Here is a 20794-nt window from a genome sequence, read left to right as displayed (position 1 = left end):
ATTGATAACAGGAAACGTTAATGACATTGATGGGCAGGTAATACACCTTCACCCCCAATATTGAATTTTTTGATATACAACATTGTGTTAGTCTTAGGCATGCAACATAGTGATTGGATGTGTGTATGGATTACAAAATGATCACCATAGTAAGTTTAATTAACATACATCACTACACATAGTTAATTTTTTTTTTCTTGTGCTGAGAACTTTGAAGTTTTGCTTGCTTAGCATCTTTCAAACACACAGAGCAATGTTGGTCACCGTGGTTGCCATGCTGTGCGTTAGATCTACAGTACTTACTTATAACTGGGACTTCGTGCCTTTTGACTCCCTTTGCCCAGTTTAGAACTGATTTTAAGTTACATTCAGTAACACTTGCTTTTATATGAAGACACCTCATTGTGTTCCTTCATCCACCTAAAATATTGTCAGGATTCAAGGAAGAACCAGAAAGTCCTCTGAGCAGCTAAGATAAAGGTCAGAAAAACTCAGAAATTTTACCCAAGGACACACATGCAGGTGCTTGTCTCTTGTTCTTACACGGTTCTGTTAAGTTTTGTTAAAAGGTTTTCCCTGGCACAGTAGACTGGAGGAACCAACTCGGGAACTGCTAGAAAGATCCTGCAATGAGTGCTTGGGAACCCCTGGGGGGTGGGAACAGACAGAGAGAAATGATCAATAACCAATCAGGAAAATGGTCAGAACTTAGAAGTGTGCTGCTCTGGGAGTCTCCGTCTGTAGGGCTAACCCTCCAATTTCATCATTTTATAGGAAATAACCCTAGAATAATGCAAGTGCATGATGATTGTTCTCTTACATGCACCCCATTACTTGAGGGGCCGTGGGTCCTACACTCTGTGCTTGCTTGTGCTCAGTGGTCCCAGGGCTTGGTCCCTTCCGTGTGTGTCACGCCCTGTCCTAACCCCACCTGACCCCCTTCTTACCGTGTAGACTCCTGCCCAGCAGCCTCCTGGACATCCCACAGTGTGCCCCTAAGACATGGCCAGAGATGAATGCACATTGCTCGCACATTGCTCCAGCATTTCCTCCCGGGTCACCCATCAAATAAATGGCACAATCACTTTCTCATTTCCCTGCTGGAAACTGGCTTTCGCTTTGAGGCCAGCTGCTCCGGGCTTCCCCCAGGATCACAGTATCCCATCAATCACACCAGCTGCTGTTTTCTGGTCCCGCCCCCTAGAGGTGCCCTGTTCCCTTAATCCTGCCAAAGCCACCTTTGAACGCACATCCCCCCGACTGGGCCATGGTGCCCCTGTCACTTAGTCATTTATTCAACAATAACCTTAAGTAGCTGCCATGTGCGTGTCATTTGAATTCAGAGGCACCATCTTAGAGCCTGCCACATAGTAGGAGATCAGTTTCCAGGTAGCAGATGAATGAGGGCATGCGTAAGGTACCTGTAAGTATTTCTGGCACACCTAAGATACAGTTAATTATCCCAAATTACCTAAATTGATATACTTTAATAATATCAAATGAATTTAATGTGGATACACCATTTGTATGTCTTCAGGACCCTGTAAATTTTATTGCGTGTGTGTGAGGATACACACCATTGGCCGTGTTGCCCCGGCACCCTCTCTCTCGGTGTGCATTTCACCGTGAGGTTTGGCAGGTGCACGCCTTGCCCCTCTAGAATCTCTCCTACACAAAACTTGCTGTGCACGCATTTGCAGAAAGACACCTGCATTTCATTCGGCAGTTTGATATTTGAAAGTGTCGGATGACATTGGAATAAAAGCAGTTGCTGTTAGCTTAGATTATTCCCTAAAATGGTACCCTCTGAAAGTTCAAACGTTGAAGATCTAGAAACCCATCACCCCGAGAGAATTGTGTGTTTGTGTTTGGTGTTCTGTCCCTGCCTTTTTGACTTGTAGCTGCAGGCCAGAGTTATTTCTGCCATGGTGGTGTTCACAAGGGGATATTCTGGACATGTTAGTACGCGATTCCTCATTTAGAAATGAGAGGGACTTCTGTTTAATCGATAGATCAATGTAATTTCCTCCTGTTTTCTACTTTTGAAAAAGAGGTCTTTAAAAAATTAAATCTGCTCTTCTGGATTCCCAAACCTACGCCCGATTCTGGAGATTTTTCTCTTTGTGAAGAATGTACAATAAATCAGTTCTGCAGCATATCTCTGGTGACATATGTGTTCATTAATGACTCTAATTCATAACCATTTATTAAGCTCAAACTATATACTGAGAACCTGCATAATTCTACCACACAGCTCAAAATAATTTAACATTTTGGGTCGAACTGGGTAGAATAGCATAAATTATCTTTGTTCAGATATTGTCAGATACGTACAACTGACACATAAGAATTCGAGAATTTATAGAACAACATGGTTGTAAAATAGACTTAGGTTAACTAATAGAATGATGGGGTCTGTTGGCCTGATCATACTGACAAGGAACAATAGTCTCCGATGTAAATTTAGACTAAAGCAATCATTTATTGAAATGATCCTTTGTGAAAGAGCAGGCTGTGTAATTTCTAAACTGCATTCTAGATTACTTTATGTAAATTGGCTTTGCATTTTAGCTTAAGTGAATACATACTAAGTTGCATTTCTTTAGCTAGATATAACTCTTCCAAATCAGTTAGCATCTGGGAATCAATATTATGATATCCATGCAAATTTCAAGTACAACTATTTCTAATTCACCTGTTTGTTTTATTCATAAATCATAAAATAAGTGATTTCTAGTCTTGTGAAATAATATTTCGCAGGGTTGAGTATGGCTTAAACGTCATGTCAATTATGCTTTTTTTGTTGTTTCTCTCTAAATTACAATCCTCATGAATATTGTTTGGTGTCCAGAGCATTCCTGAAAATTACCCAGTCCATTTTTGCACAGTGCCCAAGTATACGTGTGGGAATTAAATACAAGTGTTGGATAAACTTCTGAATTGACTGTAAATCTTTATAACATCATAGGGGTTTAGTGAAATTTTATACATTCCAGAGATGGGCCCGTACTTCCTACGTGAAAGAAAAGTCTTATTAAGGAGATGAGAGCCTAAGAGCATCCTTGATGGTGGAGCCTTCAGTAGAAGGCTTGAAATTCAGCGCAAGGTGGGGTGAAAGGAAGCTTCGTTAGGTGACCCCTGAAAGGAGAGACGTGGGTGAGCTGAATAGGAAAGCCATTTAGCCTAGACCCTGTCGTGCGACATCGCTCTGAGGCTCCACACCAGCAGGCGCGGTGCGCGAGGCTGCCCCGTGGTGCCGCATGCGTGCCGGACACCCACAGGGCGTCTCCGCTGGGGATGCTGGCTGCCTCTAGCCCACGCAGTTTTGCCCTGGTCTTGAGGATACTGCGAGAGAAAATCAGTCACTGGAGGTTATTCTGATCAGCAGTTTCTGAAGAAGAGTGAAGGAAGGGTGGGGACACGAAGGGCGCAGCCGGGTGGCTGTCAGCAGAGAATCCTGTAGGCTCAGGCGTAGAGAGCGTTTTCCTTGTGGTTTCCACTGATGACCAAATTAAAGATTATTATCTAGAGCGTGGACAGCAAAAGGACAGAGTGAAGAGGTCTGGGGGGAAGTTGGCTGTTGATAATCCCCGCTGACCCACAAGCGGCACTCTCCGCCGGGGCACAGAGGGGAAGAGGGGGATCTGGGTGGGGTCTGGAAGGCCAGGGAGAGCCTGGCTCCGAGTCTCAGACATGATTTGTGATACTTTCATTCAGGCCACACACGTATCATCAAGAGACACTCCGCCGTCGTGTTCCTGAATCTTAATCTCATACTTCAGTTGTCCTGCCTCAAAAGTCTGTGGAGGTTTACATTCTGCCCTCGCAATGGGCTTCCGAGTTCAATGGGTTTGAGCTCCGTCACCGTGGAGGTGGCTTCTGCTTCCCCCGTACAATTTCAAAACAGCTAAGATCCGTGAAGAAGGCTGCCGTTTTAAATCTTCACATTTGAATTTCAAACTGGAGAAGCAGGGGACTTCTGTGGCGATAGGTTTATTGGAACATAAAAATCATGTGTTGGGGGAAAAAACCAACTGCCTGGTACTTTTCACTAATTCTGGCCCAGATGACTTTCAAATTGGAGGAACATTCAGTTCCATTTAAATTGCTTAAATAAACATTTATTGAGTAACTGCTTTTACAGAGCAGAGTGATGGGGTTCCACTTGGTTAAGCCGTTGTTTTTTATCTAGGAAGCCACAGATTTTTGCTCTCAGAAAATACCGTACGTTAACTACCAAAATAGGAGTGCATAGCTTTTAGAGATACAGCTCTTAAAGCTTTAGAAGAAAAAAACATACAACTGTAAATAGAAAAAAAAATCTTACCAATAAAATTTGAACCGGGGACTACTTAGGAAATATTTACTTACTTCCCTTTGCTATATTTTTATTTAAAGCTTGCTGCTGTGCAACATTCTCATTATTTTCTTTCAAAGTTAAGGTGAGCAGTGGAACAATAACAGTTGTGCATTGTTTTTTTGTTGTTTTTTGGGTTTTTTTTTTTTTTGGTATTTCTCTTAACACATTGTTATTTAGTGCCACCTATTGGCCAAAGGGATAATTAAAGATAAAAAATGTTATTTCGGTATAACCCGAATCTGAAGCTTCAATTACGGATCAACAGAGCATAGTGCAAGACTGCCGTATGAGCTCTTGCCTTTTGTTCAGTGGGTTTAGCTTCCTATAGTTTGAAGCCTTCTATGTCCTTACTGTGGTTCCAGCTGTCACGGCCTGTGACCCAGTGAGGAAGCACCCCTTATTTCGCAGAGAGATTGCCTGAGTTCAAATCCCAGCTCCACTATTTCCAAGCTCTCAACCTTGGGGAAGTTATGTAAGCTCTCATTTCCTTTTCTACAAAACGGAGACACTAGTTGTGAGCATCAAAATAAATATAGGCATAAATGTACATACACATGTATACCTATGTGTGTATAGAGTATACATAATTTTATGTATTACTTCATTTATATAGGTTATATATAAAAAACTTTAGAATAATGCTTGACACAGAGTAAATTTTGCTACTATTATTAACAAAAATAGAACTAATCGTTGTTATTTGTTGGATGCGTACCATGTACCAGGCACCAAGCTGAGAATTTGTACAGTTGACATTGATGAGCACTGAAGGAGTTATTCCTGTGTTAAAATAAAGGAGAATGTGGTTCTGGGAATTCATGAAACTGGCTTAATATCATATAATTTGTTACTAGCAGAGCTGGAATGTGGGGGCAGCTACTTCTCACTCCAAAGCACATGTATTGAACCATTACCCTCTATTTCCTGTTTGAGCACATGTTATTCTTTATCTTTTATGTCTCTTTTCTATAATAACAAGCCAGTTTATTTTCAGATATAGCACCAAAATAGCTAGAAGCCAGAATACTTGAAAAAACTTCATTCTAATCCTTGTTACGAGTTTTTAAATGATTATTAAATGTAATTTACATGTTGAAAATGTGATTTACTTACACTATTAATTCCACAATATATTTCTTTAATATTGAACTATTGGAAAAGAAGCAAAAAGCAGGACCTTTAAAAATACTATTTCAAATTATTTTTCAGAATATATTTCTGCCATCATTACTATCGATTCACTGTTATGATCTCTAAAATTAGGTTATTACAAAGAGACCTAAATCCTGGGCTTTCTGTAAAGATTCAACATGTTTCCTCCAAAAGTTCAAAAGTTCAAAAACCAATCTTGTGGTATTTTACTATTACCACAACTTTTAGCACTTGGGATTTGTGATTAGAATCAAAGTATTTTATAATCTTTCAAGATATAAAATACTTCCAGGTGAACCAAATACCTTAATAGAGCAGTATCCAGAAAGTAAAAAAGTAGCAGCAAAGTTTTTTTTAACTTAGAATAAAATTCTCAAAATTTACTATCACCAGAAATTATAAAGAAACCACTGTATCAATAAAGTAATGTGTTAGTGTGCGTCTCCTTGTGGCTGATGCAGGAACTGCATTTCACATCCATGACTTGAAAGATACAGAAAAATACTTTGAACCTTCCAGATTTTCACTTTCTGGAGAAATGCTTGGTCATCATCATCATCACAGACACAATCGATTGTGATAAGAAATGGTGTTTTCTCTATAGTCAGGGTTTAAAGAAGCATGTCAGGAAAGACTTTCAGATGCCAGGGTTGATCTGAAGATCTTTGTTAACAGCATCGTAAAGCCCTAACTCCCCCTCTGAAAGAGAACACTGGTGGTGAGACACACCGAGTAAAAGAGCTTCATCTAGAGCTCTTATTCCTGTTCTGTGGGAGAGAACAGGAGAGAACATGTGGAGGCTTGGGGTTGAAAGAGTGTGTGTGTCAATCCCCGTTCAAAAGAAGGCTAGAAGCAAATGTTTTAAGTTCATTTGTTTCAAAAGAAATTCTCACTATCACTTCTATTAAATTTAATTCCTCCCCTCCAAAGCCACAAAAGCATTTCTGCTGTCCTATTAAGTCTAAAAGCCTTAATAATATGTGTTGAGTTGTTTATGTTTGTGTGAAGAGATAGCAAAGCCAAGGGAAATCCTCTGTGTATCATTATCTTATTAAGTTTGAGGCAAAGGATACTAGTAGTTTGCCGTTGAAGAAAGAGTGACTGTAAAAATTCAATATGGTATCATACAAACAACAGAGAACCTCTTAGATAAGGGGATATTTCTGTATCTTTGCTATCATTCCCTTTATTTTAAAAAAATGAGCTCAGTAAATGTTTCCATGTTGCTACAGGTCATGTGCATCTTGGAAGCCTTTGGACATGCCAAGACAACGCTTAATGATCTGTCCAGTTGCTTCATAAAGTATTTTGAACTGCAGTTCTGCGAGAGGAAAAAACACCTAACTGGAGGTAAGAATAAAATTAAGAAAGGCAGATCTCAGGAGCTACCAGGAGAGGGCAGAGGAACACCAAATGTGGCGGCAACAGGGACCATGCACGTGCGTGCGTGCGCGTGTGTGTGTGTGTGTGTGTGTGTGTGTGTGTGTGTGTGCCTGAATGTGCACATCTGAGATGCCAGGTTAGGAGTTCTAAAATTATTGGGAATTGAAAAATACTCAGAAATGTGAGGTGAACCTTTTCAAGATGATTATTGTATAAACTATATAATATGGAACCAAACCAAAAATAGCTGAAATGAGTCCTAATTATTGAACAGAGAAATGACTCACTTACTCAGTTAAAATAAAGTATTACTTGAGTACATATAATTCCTTCATACAACAGACATTGAAATCTATTTTAAATAAAGCTGAATCTATGTTTTTAAAACGATTGAATTAAAACAAGTCAAAACAACAAATAACCACCCAATTAAAGCCAAACAGAACTATATTTTTTGTTTAAATATTTAATGTGTACTTTATGAAAAGCCCTTATTTAAAATTGAACTTATTTAGGGGCACCTGGGTGGCTCAGTCGGTTAAGCCTCCGACTCATTTCCACTCAGGTCATGATTTCAGGGTCATGAGATTGAGCCCTGCTTCAGGTTCTTCTCAGTGGGGAGTCTGCTAGAGATTTTCTGTCTCTCTCTCTCTCTCCCTCCGCCTCTCCCCCTGCTCATGCTCTCTCCCTCCCTCCCTCTCTCTTTCTCTCTAAAATAAGTAAATAAGTCTTTTAAAAAACTTAAAAAAATTAAAATTCAACTAATTTAGAATTCACTTGTGATTTTCATCTTTCTAATCAAAACAGATTATCCATGCAAATTAACCATCTGAATAGAATTATAGGTGGGGTGCCTAATGCACTTGGGAGAATCAAGTATTGTAGAAACTTTAATAACAGCTGTTAGCACACAAACGATTGCTAAGTGTAATGATTCTAGACAGAGATCAATCTTATTTGGTGTTTTCAAGTGCTCTTCAGGAAACAAAAGTTAGTTTTGACCCTAATTTAGAAACAAAAAGCCTGTATTTTTGCAGTAAGTGTTTGTCAAAATCCATTATTACTAAATGTAATCGGGTAAGAAAAAATGCATAAAAGGAGTCAGAGGAGATAATTTTCGATGTTGAAGTTAGCAGCTTAAATTCTGCAACAGGAAAGTTATGTTTTAAAAGCCCCTGACTACGAGCTCTGTTGGAAGGTCCACTGTGTTAGGAAGACCTCCGAGGGAGAACGGCCTTGGGCCTCCAAGCCTGGTTTCCAGGTCTCGGTTTTATAAACCTGCAGTGAGAATGTCCCTCCGAGGGAGGAGTACAGCCTGACCTCTTCAACTCAGGGCACAATTCCCCTTGAGCTTTCGGGGAGCTGTGGTTGGAGCCTTAGATCCTTGAGGTGGAGGACGTCCTGTGCAGCTCCCCCACCACCTTGCTCCAGTGCGTGACTCCAAGACGAGCCCTCGCAGCACAGTGGGGGGCTTGCTGGAGAGGCAGACCTGCTGAACGGGACTCTATGTTTCACAAGATTCCCAGTGACTCGTGTGGTCGCCCACGTTTGAGACGCACCGTTCCAGCCACATAGAGCCGGCCACTGTTTTATGCACACGTGGCTCGGAGGAGAAAGCACCTGTCCGGACATCACCCACATGACTTGGTGTGCTCTGGATTCCATGTTCCCTTTTCCAAGGCGAAGATGCGATACCAGGCTTCTGCAGGTCTTATCCGTTACTGATGTTGTTGACTTCCTTCCGGACGGAATTTAGGACGCTAGTTTAGAAAGTCCGGGTCTCCCTGTGTGCAGCACAACGAGAACGCGCTGCCGCGAGCCCCCCCTCCTGCCTCCGGGACCTCTCCGCTAGCGTGCTGCCCAGGCTGCCCCCGCAGCATCGGGTCCGCGAGTACCGCCTTCCGGCTTCTGCAGACAGCGCGCCGTGATACGGATATAGACTCACCGGGGGCCCCGGGGCCCTCCCCAGGCGCGCGCTCGGAGTGGTGCAGGAGCCGTGCGCCGACGCGCCGGGTGCCTTCGGCACCCGTGGCCACTGGGTGTGCCCCCCACCCCAGAAGGCAGCAGGCCGGGGTTTGGTGGGCGCCCACCTCTCTCCGCCCCCCTCCCCACATTGTTCTCCCTTCCCCATCTTCTTCCCATCAGCATCCTCGATTCCCTTCCTGTCACCCAGCTTGTTGGTTTGGTAGCTTCCTGCTGTGTTCTTCTAAAAAATCTGGCAAAGTGATGTTCTTTTTTTCTAATTTTAAGAGCAAAGCCCGCATTACTAAACGGGCCAGTGCTGGTTGAGACCCCGTTGCTGGGAGCTGGGAAGCCCGAAGGCTCCGAGGGGAGCGCACCTCTGCTTCCCCTGGGGAAAGGGAAAGGGGGGCAATGTGTGCAGAGAATGTGCATCAGCGTGGGGAGCGCTCGGGCGTCACGCCTCTGGCCTGCACGTGGAAGGACACGGAAAAGCAGAGTGTCAAGGGGAACACGGCGAGTGCTTTCAGATATTCGCTGCGGCGTGGAATGGAGCTTGAGGACGAAGATCTGTTGTATGCGCGCTCCACGGAGAGGGTGGATGTTCCAGAGAGAAAGTATCCTCCCCGATCACAAGGACTTCCCAGCGACTTCCTGGTGAGGTCCCCACCCTCGGGCCCTCTCCCCCCAGTCCAGGGCGCTTCAGCAGCGGGAAGGCGCAGACCCCCCCGGCGCCCCCAACCGCCTCCACCGGACCTTTGCGGGGTTGTTCTAGAGAAGCTGCCTAACGCTCCACATTTCCCAAGTCCACACAGGAAGCACCTGGTAACTGGTGACCGGGTTCCGACGCACAGCGGAGTGACTGGATGATGCGGATTGTGCCCTGGTGCCCTTCAGCCTAGAAGAAAGACCCCGTGTGGGAATTCTGTCAAGGGCGGGAGCATGTGAGACCCACTCTGACAAAACATTACAGGCTCGGTGGCTTGGAACAGAGAAGTCCGGGTCAGCAGGTCGGTGGTCTCTTGGAAGTCTGGAGGGGGGAGTCCTTCCTTGCCTCTTGCAGCCTAGGTCAGGGGCTCCGGTGCCTTGGGGGTTCCCTGGCTGGTAGCTGTAGCCCTCGGGTCTCCGCCTCGCTTGTCACAGGTGCTGTCCCTGTGTCTTCCTCCTTACAAACACTGGTCACATCTGAGGAGGACCTGTCCTGCTCCAGGGTGACTTCATCTTGTCTTAAAAAAGAGTATTTTATGTCTTATTGGACACTTACACGCTCATACTGTTGTGTGAAGTGTTAGCTCATCAGTGCATCGGACTGTCCTGGGTCCAAGGCTCAACCAGTGCACGTAGGACCTCGATCAAACCATGTGGACTCTCGAAGGTTGATTTGCAGAATGGAAAGGTGGGACCACAGAGACCAGGCAGAACAGGTGAATGAACCAAGTAGGATGTGCAGGAGAGTGGGGACCATGCCAGTCCAGAAGCACCCCCCCCATGGCATGACCTCACCTTAACGTGAGTACGTCTGCAGGTACCCTGCTCTCAAACAGTCACGTCCCCAGGTCCTCGGGTCAGGACTCAGGCATATCATTTGTGGGACATGATCCAGCCCACCACAGAGAATAAGGGGGATCTGTTGTGTTGTCTTGGCATCTCAAACTGATTTCCAGTTTTGGAACTTCATCCTTACCCCCAAACAAGATGCACTGAGCGCTAGAGGAGGCTCCAGGCCAGTATGCTACCTTTGATAATCTCATCTGATATCCAGGCTCCTTTTCTGAAAGAAAAACAAAAGAGATATTCATTTAAACTACTTCACACAAATTTTAGAGAGCTGAGTTATTCAAATGGGTCCCCTGGAAAAGGCTTCTGAATTTTAAGTGTTCACTAGAATAGTAAATCAAAGCTGAGTAAGGTTTTTACACCTCAAGCTAGGTCAAGTAAATGTAGGTTACAGGTTGATTTTGTACTTCATGGTAGTCTCGAGTTTCCCTTAAATTATCAACTTTTGTAAAATAGTGGTGATGGGTTTTTTTGGATGGGGAGGATTCTCTTACTAATTTTAAGGTTGAGAGATGTTGCATGTTTCCTTTATGGATACTGTTGCTCATACTTTTATAACTTAGTGCCAGATCCTGAATCAGGATGTAGCCACAGATCATAATAGAAAATATGAGGCTCAGTTTTATGAAACACCAGCTATAGAAAAGTGGGGAGTGTTTCTTATTTTGAAGAAAATTTAATTAATAAAGAACATTCCAGTGTGGCTTTCAGCCCAATATTTCCCCCCATCTGATTACTTACTTAACAGTATAATTATTCTGAGTTCCATGGTATATATGCCAGCACCCTCAGGATGGAGTAATGTCTAGAACATCTTACCATCACCCCATAGATGAGTTTATAGTGTACCGACAGTAGGAAAACTCTGCCAATGATGATTTGTTTTCACTCATCCAGTACCTTTCACTTGGGACTTTGAGGTAATTTGCAGGTATGGTTGTCGGAATCCCTAATGACTTATATATATATATTTTTAAAGATTTTATTTATTAATTTGGTAGAGAGAATGAGGGAGCGAGAGAGTATGAGAGGGGGGAGGGTCAGAGGGAGAAGCAGACTCGCCGCTGAGCAGGGAGCCCGATGTGGGTCCTCGATCATCTAAGAGTGTAGGGAGGTTTTCAGGGTGTGAGGTTCAAGTGCACTTATGAAATTAATGGCAAGGAGTATATTGGATGCCCTATTCCCAGTTCTTTCTCTTGTGAGCAATATCGTACCTGGTCTTTTTAAGGTCCGTTAAAGTGTAAGGTTGCTAATGTTTCTAAATCTTCAAATATATGTGATAGAGGCCTCCGCAGCCTTTGGAAAAATAGATCAAAGCATTCTTCAGCAAGGGCGCTTGGCGCGGCAGCGGGGCTCCCAGGCCGGATCTCAGCATGGACGTTGGTGAATGTCCCTTGCCCCCTTCTCCCAACTAGAAAATTCAACACCAGACCAGGCTCTCGTATGTTCCTTTCAGCCTTGTTTCACCCAATTGGAGAGAAACTACTTTTGAAGTTGAACATTTCTCAGGCTTATGGCGGAGGCTACAGATGGTTTGCTGTGGCTGCCCCTCACCGCGGAGGGGGCAGGCAGGGCTGCGACGGTGGTTGGGGACCGGCGGTGCGTGCGCCACCCCCGACCCCTGCGGTCAGCTCAGCGAGTGGGCTGGGCGCGCGGTGCTGCTGCAGGTGGTGTGGCGAGATGCAGCGCGTAGTCCCGGTCCTCGTTTGGCAACTAGACGTTCAAAACCGGAATGTTCCACCGATCCCAGGTAAACCCAACTCCCCACTGGACACTTCGTTGGGTGATAACCTTGTCTCCTCTTCCGGGACATTGACGATTGACGAGGATGCTGGTCCGTGAACACTGATTGAAAGATTTTTGCAATTCACCACATGCCAGCAAACACGGGCTTTTAATGCTTTTGCTAACTGATTGATTGTGGGATTGTACACTCATAATAATAACAAAATAAGCTGTGGTTTTGGAAAGTATCAGACTGTCTAATATGAGGACTATTAGCTAAAACTTCCAAACTTTGGAGGCTGCTCTCCTGAAGTCTTTATAGACTAAAGGTGACTTAAAAAAACATTGTGTTATACTAAAATGAAGTCAGATTATTTTTCTGTTATGATTTCTTTTGAAATAAGCTTTTACATATTTCTAATGCTTTCTTCTGCATGGCTCGTATAAATTAATATTTTCTTTACAATATATCGTTTGGTTTCACTTTGATGTCCTTCAGTTCCCCTTAAAGTCTACTTCTTCTCATTTTGCTGATAGTTCTAGCCCTCTTCCCTTGTCCTGTCGTTGGTAATTTATCTCCCTGCATAAACCAGTATGACTGTTTGCATGTTGGGATGTGTCCGGGCTGGGCTCTCCCGGGACTCATCAGTCTGTGGGCTCCGGTGAGTCACTGCAAGACAAGTCAGATACGCTGGCTCATTCCTGCCTCACCCCATTTCTTTCTTTTCTTCCTTCCTTCCTTCCTTCCTTCCTTCCTTCCTTCCTTCCTTCCTTTCTTTCTTTCTTTCTTTCTTTCTTTCTTTCTTTCTTTCTTTCTTTCTTTCTTTCTTTCTTTCTTTCTTTCTTTCTTTCTTTCTTTCTTTTTCTTTCCTTCCTTCCTTCCTTCCTTCCTTCCTTCCTTCCTTCCTTCCTTCCTTCCTTTCTTTCTTTCTTTCTTTCTTTCTTTCTTTCTTTCTTTCTTTCTTCTTTCTTTCTTCTTTCTTTCTTTCCTTTCTTTCTTTCCTTTCTTTTTTTTCTTTCTTTTTTTTCTTGTTCAGTTAGCCAGCATATAGTACATAGTACATCATAAGTTTTTGTTGTAGTGTTCAATGATTCATTAGTTGCTTATAACACCCAGTGCTCATCCCAACACGTGCCCTCCTTAATACCCAGCACCTGGTTACCCTCCCCCCCAGCCCCTCCCTTCTGTAACCTTCAGTTTGTTTCCTGGAGTCCATAGTCTCTCATGGTGTGTCCCCCTCTCTGATTTACCCTCCTTCAGTTTTCCCTCCCTTCCCCCGTGGTGCTCCACTCTATTCCTTACGTTCCACATAGGAGTGAAACCATATGATAGCTGTCCTTCTCTGCTTGACTTGTTTCACTCAGCATAATCCCCTCCAGTTCCATCCATGTCAGTTCAAATAGTGGGTATTCATCCTTTCTGATGGCTGAGTAATATCCCATTGTATATATGAACTACATCTTCTTTATCCATTCATCTGTTGAAGGGCATCTCGGCTCCTTCCACGGTTTGGCTATTGTGGACATTTAGGACATACCCCATTTCTGACACCCCTCTTCGGTATTCCTGGTCGTGTCTCTGGACCTGGCCGCTACTTCCCAGTGGTCTCTCATCCTGGAGCCCTTGGGTGGCTCACCAGTCAGAATGTCCTCTGGTTTAATGAGCTGAGGACAGCCCTTCCTCTCTGGGCACTAGAGGCCCCCCACTGAGCTTCTGTATTCCATGTTTTCTGAATTTAGCCTTGTTTGGAACACCCCACCCTACAAAAGACAAACCAAACCCACTTTGTGGTGTTTAGACTAGTATTTTTTTTTCTAAGTCATTGCCTCATTTACATACATAAATGTTAGTTAAGAAGATAGCATACTCTGTAGCTCAGTGGAAATGGAAATCAGCCATTGCTGTCAGGCTATGATTATGCCTCAATTATTCCCCTCTCAATCCACAGAGCCCTTTGCTGGCCTCATCAAAGTGGCAAGCCCAGGACCAGTTCCCTGTTCTTTCAGACTACACCCCTCACAGCCCACTGTACCTGAGTCCTCCCCAACCTCCCACTTCACCCCGCCCCACCTGCTCCACATTCTCCAGCCTCACTGGACGTCTTAAGTTCCTTGGTATATGAGGCCAAGGCTTGGTTTTCCCTCTTGGCTGCCTGGAGGAGGCTTGCCTCCTCCTGGAGTGGGCAGGCTGCTCTCACTGTACTGGGTTCAGTTCAGGTCACTTCTTCAGAGAAACCCCTCTTTCTTCCCCAAACCACTGTTTCTAAGGTGACTTCTGGATCCCAGCTCTGTTCACTCCAGATCTGTCTCCTTCCTTGTTTCTTCCACAGCACTTGTCAAAATCTGAAAGTGTCCTTTTCATGATTTGTCAGGTCAGTTGCTGTCTGTGTCTCCTATTAGGATATAAGCCTGTTGGCGGCGCAGATCCAGTCTGCCCCCATAGAGTGGGCACTCGCTAAGTATTCGTTGGATTGATGAGTCTAAGGAATGTATGTAAAGCGTCAATAAAATGAGGCAGCCATTCTTCATGTCAGGGAGGAAATTGTGTAAAGCCATCATGAACTTGTTCATGTCCACAAAGAACACATATTATTGAGAGTGTAAGTAGATAAGGAAAGCTATCAATATTTAACTCGACTTTTTTAAAAAATTAGATCCAATTCCTCTTCATAACGATAGTTTGTGTATGGTAAGAATAGAACCATTTTCTGCCTCCTTAGTGCCCACTCTGTCCCCTGGGGATTGGTAAAGTGGAAGTGTGTGGAAGGGTCTGCAGAGGGAGGTGGGCACAGAGTCTGCATGTGGGAATTGAGACTACTTGGCTCCTGTCTTATCTGTGCCCTGAAGATGCCCACATCTATTTAAGCAGAAACTGAAATTTACTAACAATCAGATATGTCTCCCAATAAATATGCCAAGGCTATGTTATATACTTCGGAAACTTAACCTTACAGTTAAGGCAAATGGGATGGAAAATCTATTAGGGCTTTTGCTTGTGTGTTTGTGTGTGTGTGTGTGTGTTTGTTTGTTTGTTTTAAACAAACCAGATGTCGTCTTCATCTTCATTATTAGCATCATCAATTATCCTTAGTATTTTACTCTTATTTGGACATTTTTTAAAAAAAGCTTCAGAGTGCTGGGCGCCTGGGTGGCTCAGTTGGTTAAGCGACTGCCTTCGGCTCAGGTCATGATCCTGGAGTCCCGGGATCGAGTCCCGCATCGGGCTCCCTGCTCAGCGGGGAGTCTGCTTCTCCCTCTGACCCTCTTCCCTCTCGTGCTCTCTATCTCTCATTCTCTCTCTCAAATAAATAAATAAAATCTTTAAAAAAAAAAAAGCTTCAGAGTGCTTTAAATGGTCTTGTCTCCTTTGAGGAGCAGCATCTTTTAGTGGTGATAAGCCAATTGGGTTTCAGCATGAAAAGGCTGACAATAGAATTTAAATGAGGCCAACATCTGAAAAGCCCTAGCTCAGGGCCTGGTACACAGCAGGTGCGTTGAATGGTATTCCCTTCCTCTCGGAGGCCAGAGGAAGCCTGGGACCTTTCTATCTCTTCACCCCCACTTTAGTATGGGGACATAGAAGTTAAGAGGAATGTGGAAATTGTCAATGTCAGATTCAGGACCAGGAGCCACACTTGGGATCCTAGTTGAGGCATTTTTCCTCATACCACTCTTTGTGTTAATCTGGAATAATAAAGTCAAAGAAAATGCATAAGGGTGAAAGAGAGAATATTTGGATATATTAATTAAGCAACAGTGTGCTTTTAGGTGATTGCTAATTGAAGACATGATGGGGCTCTCTGGGAGAGATCCTGACTGGTCATGATTTATAACTAGAAGGGTGGGGCAGATGACAGTGAGTGCTGGAAGTTTCTGGAAGTCAATGGGAAGGGCAATGAGGGTAGGTATTTGGCTTTCTTGAAGGAGAGGAGATTTATTTCCTCCATTTTCTTTTATAATTTGAGAAAAATTAGTATAGCTCTGTAAAATACTTTTACTGCATATTATGTCCTATATAATCTGCAAACATGTATGTCTTCACAGTGCCAAAACTTTCTGAGCAACATATTCATATGCAGATTTCTGGAAAGATAGAGGATCACAGGTATATTTCTAGTCAGGGATATTACTGAAATAAAACATCTTTTAAAGCATTCAGGTTTTGAGAAGTAAAAAAAAAAAAAAAAAAAAAAAAACCAGCAAGAAGCTTTTTTCTGTGTGTGGACATTTACATGAATCAGTCAAATCTCCTTAACCCCATACCTATCATTTTCCTTCCTTTATTTCCGTGTCATTTCAGACACAACAAAAAGGCTGGTATTTTCTCCATTTGGAAGAATATTAGGGTCTCATAGAAATTTGAATTTTTGGTTGTTTTGTGTTTTCCTCTAGCTAAAAGCCCCTTTAAGATATATATATATATATATATATTTTTTTTTTTTTTTTTCCCCAGAATCCTGCTAACCCACAGCAATTTTATTCACTGTGGGAGATGAGCTAACTGGGATGATTACTAATTACACTGCTTTTGAATTTAGATTAAAAGTACTGAAGTCACTCTATGATGTGGAATTGGATTAGTTGTGAATGCTGCTCTAGACAAAGCTTGTACGTTGGCTGGGACAAATGGGCATCAGCCTCTTATCTGAATACAGAAGCAGGATGGTCGGGAGACATCTGTTCAGCTCTCCATTCCCTCTTGATATTTCTGTAGTTGACGACTAAAAAATAATGGGAAGGAACAACTATGGCAGTTCATTTCCTATGTGATTTTAGAAATATCTTCTCCAGCAGGGCTAATGTTATTAATACTACATGGAAAATGTTTTCGGCAAATAATTTGCCTAAGAAAGAAAAAAAGAGAGGAAAGAAAGTGTAGTAGTTAAGACCTCTCCTTGAAATTATCACCCGATTTAACACTCAAGGAGAGATGGGAAAGAAACTACACTACCCCATTCTAATTTTAGCATCACCTTTGGACAACTAATTAAAGGGATATTTTGAAAGAGACTTTCTTTATGCACTTACAACAACTTTTCTAAAAGGTTTTTAATAAAACAACTTTTCTAACTAGGGAGTGTTAATTTTGAGGTCTTGGGGTTTTTTTTTTTTTTTTCTTTTTTTGCACTGATAATCATGATGACAGGCTGGATTGACCACTTAATGAACTTTACCAGAGGGAAAGCTCTATGAGTGGTTCCATTTGTTCAAGTAGATTTGTTATGTAAAACCAAACTAGGAGACCTCACATTTTTGCTTTTGGAGGCAGGACCCTAGAATAATTATCAGCAGACTCATTACACAGGATGATGTTTCTAGTTCAAATGTAGGATATAATTACATCCGTTTGACTTCCTAAGAACTGCCCCCTTTTGATAAAATAAATAAATAAATATATATATATATAGACCATGGATCCTTACTTTGGAGTGGGAAACTACAGTAATTCACAGTTGCATTTGAAATCGGAATGCTTAATTGTTTACTGGCCGTTCATAATGATAAGAATAAACCTAAATTCAAATAAAAAATACTCCAGAAAAACTAGAATTTTCAGCCCACCACACATGTAGCCATAAACGTTGATTGACAGTAATTTCGGTATTGCCAGTCCCATCTCTGAAGCAAAATCAGGCTTGTGATTCCCATCCTATATCCTTTTGTCATTGTTCAACTTCTATGAAATAAAATGTCAACAACATGTTCTCATGACATGGGTTATTTTTGTTTGTATTTTTGTACTGTTTAAAGACAGAAACCCCAAATGATAGATATTACTCTCTACTGTACATGTGAAGTCACAACAAACCACAAGATGGCTAGACAATATTCACGCTGGGCATGCACTACTTTATAAACACATCACCTGTCTTACTCCTTAATAGGGATGTAAACCTTATTATCACGGCATCTCTTTCATTATCTACTACCAGGCTATAAACCATGACTTGGCTCCTTTTTTATGATTTCAATATAGGTCTTGAAATTTTCCTAATATACCTTCTGTGTATTAAATTGTGTCTGCATAAATTCAAGTCATGTTTGCCTTTCCAACAGTGGGTTGTTCCCAGTGTTTGCAACAGTGAGAGACTATTGTCTATGTTTTTGGTCTTTGTATAGTGTGGCTCTGTACACTTCTGATCTGGTTGATAGCAATACTTGCTAGGGGGCCTACAGCAGAACACTTTATAATCAACGTCTATATATATATATATATATACACACACACACATATACACACACCATAGCAATGCAACTTGTGCTTTCAAATTGTAAGACGGTAATGAAGGAAATTCTAAAACTTTTTTGGGTGCTTTTGTTATACCCAAGGACGTGTTTTGCGTCAGATTATATTTGTGCACAAAAGTTCCATGCTGGGTCAAGAACAAGGTCAGACTGTCCCCGCTCACCACTTGTTTTCAGCATTGTACTGGAAGTCCTAGCTAATGCAGTAAGGCAAGAAAAAAAAAATACGTATATATACAGATTGGGAAGAAAGAAATAAAACTGTCTTTGTTCACAGATGACATGATTATCTCTGTAGAAATTTGGAAAGAATCACAACAACAAAAATCTCCTGGAATTAGTAAGCCAACAAGGTTGCAGGATACATGCTTAATATGCAAAAGTCAATTGCTTTCCTATGTATCGGCCATAAACAATTGGAATTTGACATTAAAAACACAATATTATTTCCACTACCACCAAAAAATGAACTACGTAGGTATACATTTAACAAAATATTTTTAAGATCTTTATGAGGAAAACTACAAAACTCTGATAAAAAAAATCAAAGAAGATCTAAATAGATGGAGAGATATTTAATGTTCATGGATAGGAAGGCTCAATATTGTTAAGACATCAGTTTTTCTCAATTTGATCTATAGATTCAACACAATCCCAATAGAAATCCCAGCAAGTTACTTTGTGGATGTTGACATAAAGTTTATATGGAGAGTTAAAAGATCCAGAATAGCCAATGCAACATTTAAAGAGAAGAACAGAGTTGGAGGGCTGGTGCTACCCAACTTCAAGACTTATTCTAAAGCTGCAGGAATCGAGACCGTGTGGTATTGGTGACAGAACAGACACATAGATCAATGGGACGGAATAGAGAGCCCAGAAACAGAGCCACATAAATGTAGTTAACTGGTCTTTAACAAAGGAACAAAGGTACTTCAATGGAGAAATGATAGGCATCTCAACAAGTTATGCTAGAACAGCAGGACATCCACATTAAAAAAAAAAAGACTCTAAATGGATCAAAAATCTAAATGTAAAAACAAAACTGTAAAACCTTTTAAAAGATAATGTAAGATAAATTGTTAGGTGACCTTATGTTTGGCAGTGCCTTTTATTTTTTTTTTATTTTTATTTTTTTTAAAGATTTTATTTATCTGACAGAGAGAGACACAGCGAGAGAGGGAACACAAGCAGGGGCAGTGGGAGAGGGAGAAGCAGGCTTCCCGCCGAGCAGGGAGCCCGATGTGGGGCTCGATCCCAGGACCCTGGGATCATGACCTGAGCCGAAGGCAGACGCTTAACGACTGAGCCACCCAGGCGTCCCATTGGCAGTGCCTTTTAATACAACACTAAAAACACAATCCATGAAAGAAATAATTGATAAGCTGGATTTCATTAAAGTTAAAAACGACTGTTCTGTGAAAGGTACTGTTAAGAGAATGAAATGATGAGCTGCAGATAAGGAGAAAATGTGGGCAAAAAAACACATCTGATAAAGGACTGTTAGCTAAAATATGCAATGAACTCTTAGTACTCAGCAATAGGAAAACAAACAACCCACTTTAAAAAATGGTCAAAATATCTAGACACCTCACCAAAGAAGATACACAAATGGGAAAATAAATAAGCATATGAAAAGATGCTCCACATTATAGGTCATCTAGGAAGTGTGAGTTAAGACAAAAATGAAATACCACTGCAAACTTATTAGAATGTCTGAAATCCAAAACACTTAACAACACTAACTACTGGCTAACGGATGTGGACCAACAGGAACTCTGGTTAATTGCTGGTGGGGATGCAAAATGGTGCAGCCACTTTGGAAGACAGTTTGGTGGTATTTTACAAAACTAAACATAGTCTTACCATACGATCTAGGAATCACACTCCTTGGTATTTACCCAACTGAGTTGAAAACTTATGTCCACACATAATGTGGATACAAATGTTTAAAGCAGCTTTATTCATAATTGCAAAAACTGTCAGCAACTAAGATGTCCTCTAATAGGTGAGTAGATAAATAAGCTATAGTACGTTCCTATGATGGACTATTATTCGCTGATACAGGAAATGAGCTATCAAGCCATGCAAAGACAAAGACGACCCTTAAATATATATTCTTGAATGAAAGAAACTGAAACAATTACAACCTGAACAGTTTACATACTGTATGATTCTAACGGTACAACATTCTGGGAAGGTAATGTCTCTATAGAGACAGTAAAAAGAGCAGTGGGTGTCAGGGGTTAGGGAGGGAGGAAGGGAGAAATAGTGGAGCATGGGATTTCTAGGGCAGTTAGACAACTCTGTATGATATTATGCTGGTGGATACATGGTGTTAGGAGTTTCTTAAAACCCATAGAGTGTACAACACAAAAGGCGAACACCAACATACATTTTACAGACTTTAGTTAA

The 20794-nt window shown here is 42.0% G+C and overlaps 1 protein-coding gene across 1 annotated transcript in view; it reads left to right on the top strand.

Moving 5' to 3' along the window:
* The window catches only part of MYO16 (myosin XVI), a 475554-nt gene that overhangs the window by 193089 nt on the left and 261671 nt on the right, over positions 1–20794 (top strand). The window contains exon 15 of the mRNA XM_027590435.2: positions 6745–6862. Coding sequence (XP_027446236.2) covers positions 6745–6862 — 118 coding nt within the window. The remainder of the gene's footprint in view (positions 1–6744; positions 6863–20794) is intronic.

The sequence above is a fragment of the Zalophus californianus genome, chromosome 3 (assembly GCF_009762305.2).
Source record: "Zalophus californianus isolate mZalCal1 chromosome 3, mZalCal1.pri.v2, whole genome shotgun sequence".
Taxonomy (NCBI): Eukaryota; Metazoa; Chordata; class Mammalia; order Carnivora; family Otariidae; genus Zalophus; species Zalophus californianus.
Note: the sequence above shows the minus strand (reverse complement) of the source record. Positions and strands in the feature narration are given on the sequence as shown.